We start from the raw sequence: 13,056 nt of genomic DNA, 5'->3' as shown, positions 1-13,056 counted from the left end.
GGACACCAAACCATACGTTGGTGCAGACCGGGGGATTCTGTGTTTACAAGCTTTTTTGAAAAGCTGTACCAGAGGAGCACCAGAGCGCTGATGCCCAATGGACAACTAAGTCAATAAATAAATAAACTCAGTAAAAATGTGTTTCCATGCACAGAAGTGAGTTTACCTCCAGAGTGAACTTTCTGTCACAGTTCCGAGGTTAAAGTCGAACAGTTTTGTCAGAATCAGGATCACCTGAAAAGAAAACATGGAGACATTTAACAAATCACCAAGCAATCTCCATTTATGCATTTCCCTAGCTACAACGCTCTTAATGTGCTACGGTAAATGATAAAATGTCTGTCAGGCAGCCTCACAGTGATGGATGAGAGTAAATATCAGGTGTGAATTTTATTATCTGGAGATGACAGCAGAATAAGAGGGAATGCACTCAGAGCCAGGACAGCCTGATGGAGGTAATGATGATCAGCGTGGAAAAAAACAACAACGGTCCGCACACATACGCAAAAGCACAAACACGCTCAAGCTGTCAAATGTCACGCTGAAACGTGGCAGGTAAAACGCTCTGCTCTTCCCACCTGACAAAACATTCTGAGCACACGCTCCTAAACAACGGTGTACAAATGAGCATCTGTCTTTGCTTTTGAGTTTTTACTGCAAAAAAAATAAAAAATAAAATAAGAAGAGAGACAGAAAGGAACAGAGACGGAGGGAAAAAGGAAGATAAACACTTTGAATCAAAGCCGACATTAAGTGGTCCCTTTGCGTCCTTGTCTGGGAGAAAATGCACTGTCTACTGTATTGTGTCCACATGCTAATGAATATTAGTCTAAGAGGTCTAATATTTCATTTCACACTTCATGATTGTTCCCCAAAGAGAGTTCAGTCAACAGGAGTATTATCATTAAAGGTGCCATAGAATGGAAAACTGTATTTAGCTAGGCATAGATTCACATTTACACATTTGGCAGACGCTTTAATCCAATACATTTATTTCTGACTATGTGTGCAATCCCCTGGGATCGAACCCATGACCTTGGCATTGCTAGCGTCATGCTCTAACCACTGAGCCACCAGAAATCTGACTTACTATAGATGAATAATAATAAATTACATATCATGAGCCTCAAACACTATCCTTCTTACCAAATACCTAATAAAGCCACATACCCTTTATATCAGAGAACAATTTAACATTGGATCAATTATTTATTTGGCACCTTTAAGAGAAAAGAGAAACTAAGATATAATTCACGAAATTTTATTATAGGAAAACCTATTATTAGTAATCTGTGACTTTACAAACACCACCACGCTGGGACCGGCATTGATATGTGTGTAACCTTCACACTTTTCACAGCCCCACCTGTGACTTGGACAACTTCACCTCAGGTTAATTAACCAATCAGAAGAGGGAAAACTATTAGCATATCCAAATACACCATATCTGAAAGTGCAAGACCCCAGTCAAACTCACTCAGCTTTCTGAACCAGTAAACCAACCCTGTTACTGGAACTAATTACACCCCCTAAACAGAGAGAGAGAGAGAGACCAGTGTCCATAGGGCTGAAAAATGAATATTAATATCAAAGTAAAGGTTTCCATTGTTGGTTCATATGAGGTCAATAATATGTGCAGAGATGTTATGCAGATTTAATTACATTTGCATATGAATGGTGGGTTTGATCAGTCCATGTTCAGACATAGATCAGATTCATTTGAAACATGAATGACTTACTGTCATATTACAGTCAATGCACTGTGGTCCATTCAACGTCTTTATTCTTCTAACCTCAAATATATAAAACAACTTCACCATTAGATTCATCTTTTTGTCGCTTTTATTCCCTTTGAAATAACATGTGAAACTTGTCAACAGTGCTGAAGATTCCAGTCTTTTTAGCCGGAGCTGATTTGGCATAAAATTCTCATTAACCATTAAACCTCACAACTGCAAATTTCCATGATTCACATATCTATTTCATTGGCTTTATTGCATTTAGCCATGAAATGCGATTACCTAAATTGCAGCTAATAATCTTGCGTATGGCCTCCATTTTGTTGTCCTCAGAGCGGTACCATGGAAACAACTCTGACTATGACCAATCATTATCCGGCAAAGGCTGCTCACTTGGCAGTGACATTAAGTAGCAGTGAAATCAAAAACAATAACTGTGATAAGAACATATGGCATGGTACTACTGAAATAGTTGATGCTTTTTCAAGAGGAAGCCGACAATGTTTTTATAGCACTTTTATAGCAAGACATATCACTTAGGGACTCTTTTTTTCCAAACTGGCCGTTTACTCTGCTGCTTGTAAGTGTTCCAAGATATACGTGATAGGAAAACATTGATTGTGATTTTATCTTTAGTCGTCAAATGTATCATCCAGAGCTCTGATGAAAGCAATTTATTCTGAAGCTAACAATTAAATTAGAATAACACTGATGAACCCACTCTTACTAGTCTAATATATCACTATTAAGACCTGAGCACCAGAATCTCCTAAGATCTTTCCAAAATTTCAAACATCCATCCAAGTTTCATACAGCCCCATATCTTACATTTGAATTCATGCTCATTTATTTAATCTGAATAAAATTCTGTATTGTATATTCCACCTGAATCATCACAGAAACATGAAGAAGCTAACATATTTCATAGAGGCAATTTTTATTATCCACAATACAAGACTTTAAAAGCAACCACTGAAAAATACAATAACTGTTTGATTATCTGACTAACCATAAAATAGAATTATTCAGTTTTGTTTAGGTTCTTGTGGACCATGACATTTTGAAGAAGATCTAAGGCAATTCCCAAAGTGGAGCATCAGCCTTTAAACACCACTCATGGGAAATCACTATACACCTGTAAACTCCGGCTTTTTAAACTCCAACTTGTTAAAAGTTTAACCATCTATAGAGTGTGACAGGTTGACATTTTAAAATCAATTTGTGAACTGAAAGTTTTTTTTCTTCCTCCGTCATGTATATACATTATTAAATGCTGATATTCTTAAAGGTGAAACAGCTTCTATATTATTTTTAAAAGAAGAACATATGTTAGCGTTAAGGTTTTTCTAATTTTGTAGCCAAAGAAGGTAAGGACATGGGAAAACACCCGATTATGGACATCTCTCTGATTTACAGCTGATTTACAAGGCATAATATTAGACAAGATTATTAAAAACACATAACTTAAACTGTGTTTGGATAGGAATAGTTTTCCCTGAGGATATTTGAGGTGAATTCATAGACATACTTTGTGATTTTAATCCCATCCTAATCAAACATCTGTGATATTCTCACACAACCTCTGTAAATTACCTACTGTTTTTCATCTGACTCTGGGATCCTCTGGGAAATCTAATCCCGTCTGTATACCGTATGTATTCCTCTGATTCCTATGCTGAATAATGCAACTAAAGCTTCTTTTTAAATTCTTTGTTGTGCTGCCTGGTGCACCTTAATTATGAATTTAGACCTTTTGTCAACTTTCTACCAAGCACTTCGGGCATCCCATCTGATTTAAAAAAGGAGAATTAAATGAGTCAAAATCACAGAGCGCTTGGAGGTAAATGTTATCAATATATCACATACATTTTAAAAGACACTTTGCAATAAGGTTCCATTCCTTAACATTAGTTAACTCGAACCAATATACTTCTGTAGCATTTATTATTTAATTTATTATTTTATGTTTTTAATAAAAATACAATATTTATTTACGTTAGTTAATTGCGCATTAAGCAATTTCTATTATGCCCCTGACAAATCCATCTCGAGATCCTAGGTCCCAACTAAGTACTTACAATCCCAAACATCCGTGTATTTCTTTGTAATTACTAGAGGCTCATGACTCTTCAGCAGGTTGTTTGAGGCTAAATAAATCTACTAATACCTATAGCTCACACCTGAGAGCAGGTTACTGCAATCTGGGACCACACAAAAACAATCAAGAAAACATGAAGCTCATTTAAGCAGTAGCTGCACTGCAGATGATGAAGCCTATAATTAAAACTGTTTCCAAAACCCCAAACAACAAAATTACATTAAATGGGTTGGTGATTAAGAAGTCTATATGTTCTGCGTCTGTTTTCGGTCAGAGACTTTTTGTGTTTTCAAACACTCAGATGAATTCAATTAAAATCGTGAAATTGAACGGAACTACCTGCTCATTGTTCCAATGGCATTCCTACAGCAGTGCTGTCAGAGTAAAGTATTGAGTGCTCTACACAATCCAAAAAACAACCGAGAATTTTCCATAGCAATCCTGTTTCTTCGCATAGTAAAACAGGCGCACACCTTCATTGCGATTCTGCTCTCAAAGGAGTCACGCAGCATTGTGACTTGTGTCTCACAGGTGGACTTCTCAGCTCATACTGTATCTCCATGTTTCTGGCACTAATTTGTTTCTGTGTACCGAAATGCACCCTCTGAGTTAACTGCAAACTAAAATTTATGCTTACAATTTGAATAAAACACAAAGGACTGTGGAATCTTTATTCTCTCATAAATCAGTGATCATGAACAGGCTGGGTATAATATATCAGTTTAATTCTGGTGAAATTGAAACAATCAGTTTCAATGTGTGCTTGGAGTGTGTGGAATATTAATCCAACGTTCTGCACGTCTTTTCATCCTCTTTCATAGGGTTTCCTCCTAAATCTGTCTTCTGGTCTTCTTTTGAGCATCATATTTACACGCTGCCGTAAAAATCAATAAACCTCAAGGCATTGAAATACGTTACTTAAGAAGGAGGGACGGAATGAAAAAGTAGAATTGATTTTCAAAAGTGCTTTATTCTAAAAAAAGAGCGGAATTACTGGATCACGAGACTGAAGGTAATGATACGGAGAGCCGAAGCATAAAATCGTAAGCTAACAAAACTCAGAATTTTTAAGTAATAGTTTTCATAGTATCATAACAATAGAAATCAAATCTCATTCACCTTGTACATCCATGTGTGTGGGGCGATGCTTTCAGTAATCTGACATGCTTTACTTAATACTATTTTAAATAGCATTTCATAATACATATTTTTTTGAAGTAAATTTAAGTTGCTTTTTTCCTTAAAAACAGCTTAATTGAAATTACAGGATAATTGAAAATAACATCTTATAATTATAATAGTTAAAATAGTGAGAAAAAAAGGAAACAAACTACAGGAAACAAAAATCCTGTTGTAAAAAAATGCAAAGCATCAACTAACCATGTGTGCGTCAGGATTTTGGGTGGTTTATTTAGAGCCCAAGGCTACGTTACCTTTGTGTGCTTAAAAGATAATCCAATTTAGGTAAATAAAATACACTTGGGTTTTTTTGGTGAGTATGTAGTGGTGAAATCTCCCAGTGTCATTTCAAATGCAGACACTCATGGCATGAAATTGAGTTTATGAGGATAAAACACACAACAGATGAATTTCAAGAATGAATTTGTGCTCTGGGGCGAGAGGCATTTTCTCATCAGTCCAATAAGCAAAGATGTGTCTCGCACACATACACACACCAACACATACCTAGAAAAACAGGATGCTTATTCATATTTATGTTTTATTAATGCTCACTTCTTTGCCTAAGGAAAATCCACAAATCATTGCAGTGCTCGATTCTGCCTTGCTGGAAATTTCAATCATTTTCACACACTTCTGGATCTTATTTGGTGTTTATTTAACAAAAGGCCTGGGGCCACACAGGGCCATAATAAAAACTCTGTACATTATCTGGCTCCTAAAACATAATCCTTAAGTACACATCTGCATAAATATGAATATAAATTACCTTTATATGCATCTTCCTGAAAAAGGTGCAGTGTGTTTTGAGCTGACTACCGCAAGATGTACTGGTTTAGAGAGTGGGCAGGTGCACATAATACACACATTCATATACATCACACACACATAGGGAGCATAACATTTCTGCTGAGGGCAGCAGCGTTCACGATACTGCCAACAGCTGGGAGGTTTATTTTACTGCATGTTATAAAAACAAACCTTCATGTTGCCATACAAATATACACACACACAAACAAGTGTATTCTAATGTGTTACAAAGCTTAGATTTTGTTTAAAGTATGTCAAGCAGTTTTCATAATGCCTAATGACATCCAGCCATGGTTTGTTTACTTCCATGTTCATTTCCACCATGACAGATCAATGGCTAATGAGATTCTGCCAACTAAAACAAATAAACAACTCAAAGTTATCAGCGTGTGCTTAGCTCATTTAAAGACTGGAGGTTGTTCAGTTATCTCTAAAATACAAGCTTTACATTTCTGCTTTTAAACCACAAACATATATAACCTGGAAAAAAGTAATACCAACCACAATCTATTTTAGTACTGCTTAGTTAATTCGCCTTCAAAGAAAAAGCTTTTTCTCCAGCAAATCCATGTGTTTTCAGTGTGTTTTTGTCCATAAGAATAGAACTGCCTGTTCTGTGAGGTCACATCTCCACAAAGACAAAAAAACAACTATGAGAATCTCAACTATTCAAACAAAGACAGTAAATGTTGCACAATGTTGCAAAGTATAATTTTACTTTCAGTTAATATATTAAGAATAGCTCTGATGCTAAACCCACCTTCACAAAAAAAGTTTGACTTGTGAGCAACACTGTCAAAGCTCTATATATTCTAATAAACCAAACTTTGTGTCTGGAAGCTAACTTAGTAATATTGAAAGATGTTTGAACTTGCAATAGATATTCAAGATAAAAAACAACTAAAAAAACAAAGTTGAAGCACACATTGAAAATGCTAAGCTTACTTATTATTTAAAGGCATTAACTAGTAAGGCTAAACAATAGTTTATTTTAGTATTCATTAAAATTATTTGCAGACATCAAGCATTTTTAACACATCAAATCAAATTAAATTGTCCTGTAGCGAAAATCTTGAGAAACTGCACCCCCTTATGGTTTTGTTAATTAGTGTAAGAATTCTTTGCAGCAAAGAGCTTTATTTCTTTAAAGTCCATCATTTTGGAGATGCAAACAGGATAACGTGAACAATGTCCAAATGATACAACACTAAAGCTTGGGTTACTTGTCTTCAGAAAGACAGTAGACATTAAAAGTGTTAAATGAGCTGTAAGATTATTGTAAGTGGCAAAAAAGTTCTCTCCACACAATGTTAAACAGAGGTGTTAGTCATTTTTAAAACATACCTTTTAGAGAAGCGATCTAGGGGATCGTTGGACCTGCCATAGATCATTAGCACTAGCTGTCAGTAGGTTTAAAGGGTTTATAAATATGAGCTGAAGTTCTGCCATTCATTTAAAAATAGATGAACTGAACAAAGTCAAAACAAAGAGAGTCAAGACTAAAACAAAGAGGTTGCATCATTAACATTAAAGACACACGTTGCATCATTCACTTTTGCCTGCTTCCTTTAATCACAATTTCTATTATGGCATTTTCTTTAAGTGGCAAATCTGGGCTAGCCAGTTTGCTCTCTAAATTTACGTGACCTCTATGTTATGCTTTTTGTATTTTGATCCGACTTCCTTTTTTTCTGTGCCTTCTTTGACTCCTCTCGCTGTCTTTCACCAGGAGTCTCTAGAGTCTGGATACCCACTCGACCTCCTATGCCTCTGCCTTTAATTAAAAAGACAGAAAGACAAGCTGACTCTCTACAGACCAATAATTAGACACACACAGGTCTCAAAGACACTTTCACACACACCTGTGCCAAACACATAAGCTCATACTAGCACACACACTCTCCCTAAAGACCAATGACAAATGCACTCATGTCCTATCTCCAGGTCACTTCTGACTCTTGCTCTCTACATCGTAGAAAGTGTACAAAAAACACTTAATCTACATGCTCATTAATATTCAGCACGGGGACAAAGCACGGATAGCCGGTCATGATGAATAAGTCCGTCAAGGCTGATCCCATTGGAGGGAATAACGGGTCACTGGTTTGCACAGATGAATGTGAGAGGTACATTCAGGGAGCTTTCACAAATCTTATTATTGAACAAATTTTAATATTTGAAATGTAGTTAAGACTGTCAGAAACCCCTGCAACAAAGGGAAAAAATAGGATGTGGACAGGATTCACAACCCTGATCAAAACCCATAGATTGTGGTACAGTACTGAATTTCATATTTCAGTATATAATATTATAGACAACTGAGAACTAAAATGGACACACAAAAACTAGCATTAGCACCTATATTTATTTTTGATTAGATAAAGAAATTGATGTCAAAAAAGATATCTGTTTCAATACTCATGAACATGACATCTGAGCCGTTTTGTTTGAACACATGACATTTATTGACAGTTATATTCTCAGTAAAATAATTGACTTGTATATTCTCAGATTGCTGGGTTTTACAACTATATACTTACCTTGACAAGATAATTGTTTGAGAAATGTAAAATCCTCTACTTTGGAAATGACGAGACTTTGTTGCCTGCATGTATTAAAATCTTGGACGTGCTAAACTCCGGAAGTTATTTAAAATATAAACTTATTGGTTCTGTTTAAGGTTTATGATAAATAAAACAGAGACTCCCCCTCCACAATCATTATGGGTGGCATTCTAGAGGGAAACTGTTGGACGATGTGTAGACATAGGATGGACAGCCAAACTGTCCATCATACCTGTAGTTCTCTACAGGCCACGTGCTGGACACAAACAAACACACTCATACAAACTTAAACACCCGCACTTTCACACACTGCATAACTGTACGTTGTCGTAAAAAAATGCCATCGTCCAGAAGGGCATCAACACAAAAGCCAGCCAATAACTGAAGAGTCAAACAAAAAAGCCCTGGTTTATTTGCACAACCTGTGATTGTACAACCATAATCTGTGATTCTCTCTAAGCAGGTTGGAGAGTTTTTACAACACTAAAATCACTGCTTGATCACAATCAAACTCCTGTGGAGTGACTTCCTCTGGAGATGTGCTTCCTTAGTCACATTTGCATACGATCTGTTTAGTCTAGACAACAAAATACACAAACCCCACTTTCACAATGATTTCTCGCACAGCGGGGGCTCCTCTCAGAGAAAATGTCAACGCAGACTTTAGAGGGTAAACTATGGATCAGGACCCAAGGGCAGGCGTAGCAGGGGCCGCAAAATGATTCTCTTTCATTTCCATCATCTTTATGGATTTTCATTGATTGTTTTTACAATTGAGAAAGCGGCCAAACAGCCTCTCCATTGCCGTGAATCAAAAGTGAAAGCTTTCAGCTTTCAGTGACATTAGCCCTAAGAGAGTATGCTTTCAGCAAACACACGCGCTCTCTTGCGCACACACAGAACCTCAGTCCACTTCAGATAATCTTGAGTAAAACTGCTGAACCCTAAGGATCAATCTACTCACCAAAGCAACAAACATTTCAATATAGCAAATGTTTTAATCATGCACACACAAGAGAGAAGTGATAATCATCATCTTTTACTTCCATGATGTCATCGCACATCTGCAATTCTGAAACACAATCTATTGGTTGTGTATGTGTGTTTGCCTGCTCTACAGGTATCTGTCCATCTGTTATCTCCTTCTGGAGCAAACAATAGTATTTAAGACAGGCTTTGCTGTATCAGTATTTAAAACAGATTCATATCATTATTATTGCTTATGTGTCTAAGTGTGCAAATGGGACTGTGTGGGTTTGCTTGTTTGACCTATTTGGGGGCAAAGATGGCCTGGCAATGTCAAATAAACCCTGACACAAACCCGGACGTGGGGACACGGTCCTTGTAACTAAATACACAATGTTTAGGGGTAGGGAATAGAAAGTATTATTAGATCAGAATAAAAACCATAATGTCAATAGAAAGTCCTTAATAGGAGTACTGATGTGTGTGTTGGGACATGATTGAGTGGGTTACAACAGAGGTGTGCTCTCCAAGAGAAAGAACAGCGATTAGCTTTATCACTTAAGTGCTAATAAGAAAGGCTTCACATCTGATGAAAACTGGGATGACAGAGGTCTTCGTTTGTTGCTTGCCGCTGTGTGTCATCTCTTCTAGTTAACCTAATTTCCTAAACTGATCTTTTGAAAATACGTGCCTCATTTGTCTAAATAATTGTGGTATGATATTTTTCAAAAGAGTGATCCAGATGCAGCACATTGGTTCATTATGTACAGCAGCATCATATAGATTGAGACATTACAGCATATAAATGCAGCTGTGCAACTCTTTCGAAAATGTGGGAATGTCAGGAGATGGTGAGAGACAGACAGAGAGAGAGGGTGCGGTTGTGTGGATGTTATCTGTTCTATGATGTTCAGTTTGCATCTGTGCCATCTCAAAACATCACTCATGCAGCTCGGTAAAAGATGCACCAATGGCAGCACCGCAGAAACGCATGCGTGCACACACACCCATAAATTCTGCAGGTATTACGCTGTCGGTCTAAAAACTCTGCTGACAGAGTTAGTCATTTATATTTCAGAAGCATAGAAATTGTGAAGGAAAAATAATGAGTTTGGGTTAAAATAACAGGTCTCGTATCAAAACACATAACACAAATGCAAGCAGACAGAACACATCGGGCAGTTCTGTAATAGAAACACATGCAACTGGTGTTGATCAATAATGAAGGAAATTGATTATTGATAAAGTAAATTGCCATAGGCAGATAATTGACAAACGGAAAGGAATAGTTAGAACAGCACCACTTCCTAAAATAATTGATATTAGTTCATACTAATAAAGTGCTTTAGAGAAGGTATATAGATCCACTGTGAGTATTCAAATACGACCATGAGAGAATATCAAATTGACCAAATATAAATTTCAATTTTTTATGAATAACACAAATTAAAATGAATCATATAAATGTATAATAGCACCGAGGGAGACGGATTGATTTTTCGCTTTCATTTATGGATTGTTTTCTTGCGTCATGAAACACGCTATAAATTCATAGTCTGTCAAAGGCTCGCTCAAGGAGCTAGTGCGCGTTCTCTGGAACTGAACGCGCACTTCTTGTGTCACCGTTCAAACAAAGCGATAAACGAAGTGAGAAGACGGGACACATGCAAAGCGCGCACTCGCAAGAGGGCTGTGATGTCGCGGGGCACGCGCGTCCACAGTCCTTTCTAAAAACCACTACAGAATTGCAATATACAAAACATCGCACGATGATCCATAAGTGTCGTGCTGACACTTGAAATGGACAAAATGAACAGGGAAACGCTGTATAGCTCTGAGAACAAAACAATTAGCGAATTAAAATGGAAAAAGTTGAGCGAATTGAAGTTTTTAACTCACGCTGCTGTTGTATCCGGACCACAGCACCATGGCCTGATTGTGAGCAGAATCTCCTGACAGGGCGAATGTCGAGGTGACCAGGTGTGGCTCATTTTGCCTCGGACCCCTGGCGGTACCATCAACTCCTCCAGTCCTCCTAAACTCGGACCGAGGAGCGACCGCGCTGTTGACGCGCTCTGAGGGAAACACGCCGCGCTTCGCCCTTCTGCCCACTTTGATTCCCTCCGCAGATGATGCCGGATACATCTTTCCGTCTTTTTCCTTAGTTGGGCTCACCCAGTCCCGTCTGGATTCGTGCGCTTTAGGGAAAAGTTTAGGTCTATCCAGCCTCAGTATTCCGCTTTTGACGGCACTGGTGACCGTTACGCTATCAAACTGACTGTTTACGACGACAGTTGGTATTATTTGCTCGAGCGCTTCGTTCCCGCGGATTTTAATTGGCTCGAAGCACGAGGCGCAAGTGATATCTGCGCTCGTGGGAAGCGGCAGGAGCGCGCACAGAAGAAACATCGTCCGGTAAGTCCGGCTCAGGTCCAAACCGCAGACATCCTTCATCTTCATATGTTTCTCTTTTATATACACCCACCCTACCAAGTCCGAGTAAGTTCCTTCAAAATGGCAACATGAAGTACACCTAAAATAACTTTCCGTCAAAGCAGTGACGTTGGGGATACCTGTGCACCAGTCTAGGAACTGAGGGTTCGGTCGGTACTGAGCGCGGAGTAGTTACCGGAGGGGTGGAGCTGCTGAGTGACATGCGCTCACTCACACACGCTCCTGCTTGGATAGAGCGCGAGAGCAGAGCGTGTGACAGGTGCGACGCGCCGCGCGCAGGGTAGAGCTGTGGCCCCGAGGGTATCCGCGAGCGAAGACATCTGGATGAGTCGAGGCTGCATCTTTTGATATTAATATTATGGGAAGTAATAACTTCGTCTCCATCACCTGAATGAGAGACTGACTAAAAATAGCATAACCTCTAATAAATATAAACAACATTTATATTGAAAAACAGTCCAAATAAATAGATTATTGAGTTAACTATTTAAAAGATAATTATTTACCGTCACATTATGTCTACATGCATATTATGTTTGTTTTGTGTGAACTTGATTTTTAATTGAATTATATGTTTATGCATTCTTTAAAATAAGAACTTCACAGTAGCCTGCAAAAGTAAAAGCACCCGGATGCTGTGCAATTTCTGTGGTGAACTGCAAATAGAAAGAGACTTAAAAAAAGAAAAGCATGAGGAAGATTTGCATTCATGATTAATTTAAAACAACCTGTCGATGACATGATTAGAGAGGGAACAGACATTAAGGGAGAACGGTGGAGAGATGTCTTTTTCTCCTTTGGGAAGGAAGTGGCGGTGTTTGAAGCAGGAGGGGGTAAGAACGTTTTTTTATCAAGGATAGCTAAAATATGCACAATTACAAGTGCAGCAGCTCTGTGAACTAGATCATTTTTAGACAAAAACATGCATGTTCTCAGGCACAGCACCGCACCTGTCTTGAGGAAGGTCAGAATATATCTGGGCTTCTTTTCTTTTTTACAATTAAGGTGATCTGGCTGTGTCCATCACAGAAAACCCAGAGGATTTACTTTTTTTCCAGCAGTCTCAGCTGAACTCTCAACCTTTCTTTTGGTTAAAATGATTTATTGAACCGTACCGTATACTGTATTGAACTGAAGTTGGCTTGATTTAATTTCAAGCACCTTCTAAATGAATTAACTCTTTGCGGGAAATTAACAAACGTGCGAGCCAGAGATTAACCAGGATTTTATATAAAATATAATGTTT

General features: G+C 37.9%; 1 protein-coding gene across 1 annotated transcript in view; it reads right to left on the bottom strand.

Moving 5' to 3' along the window:
* Window positions 1-11,810, bottom strand: part of sorcs3b (sortilin related VPS10 domain containing receptor 3b) — a gene marked incomplete at its 5' end in the record, with an annotated part of 41,494 nt that extends 29,684 nt beyond the window's left edge. Inside the window, 2 exons of the mRNA XM_079459358.1 lie at window positions 167-234; window positions 11,256-11,810. Of these exons, the coding sequence (XP_079315484.1) occupies window positions 167-234; window positions 11,256-11,810 (623 nt within the window). The remainder of the gene's footprint in view (window positions 1-166; window positions 235-11,255) is intronic.
* Window positions 11,811-13,056: the final 1,246 nt, after the last annotated feature.

Source organism: Barbatula barbatula (assembly GCF_947034865.1).
Source record: "Barbatula barbatula genome assembly, chromosome: 6".
NCBI classification, from domain to species: Eukaryota; Metazoa; Chordata; class Actinopteri; order Cypriniformes; family Nemacheilidae; genus Barbatula; species Barbatula barbatula.
The sequence above is the reverse complement of the archived record's forward strand: the minus strand, read 5'-3'. Positions and strand labels throughout refer to the sequence as shown.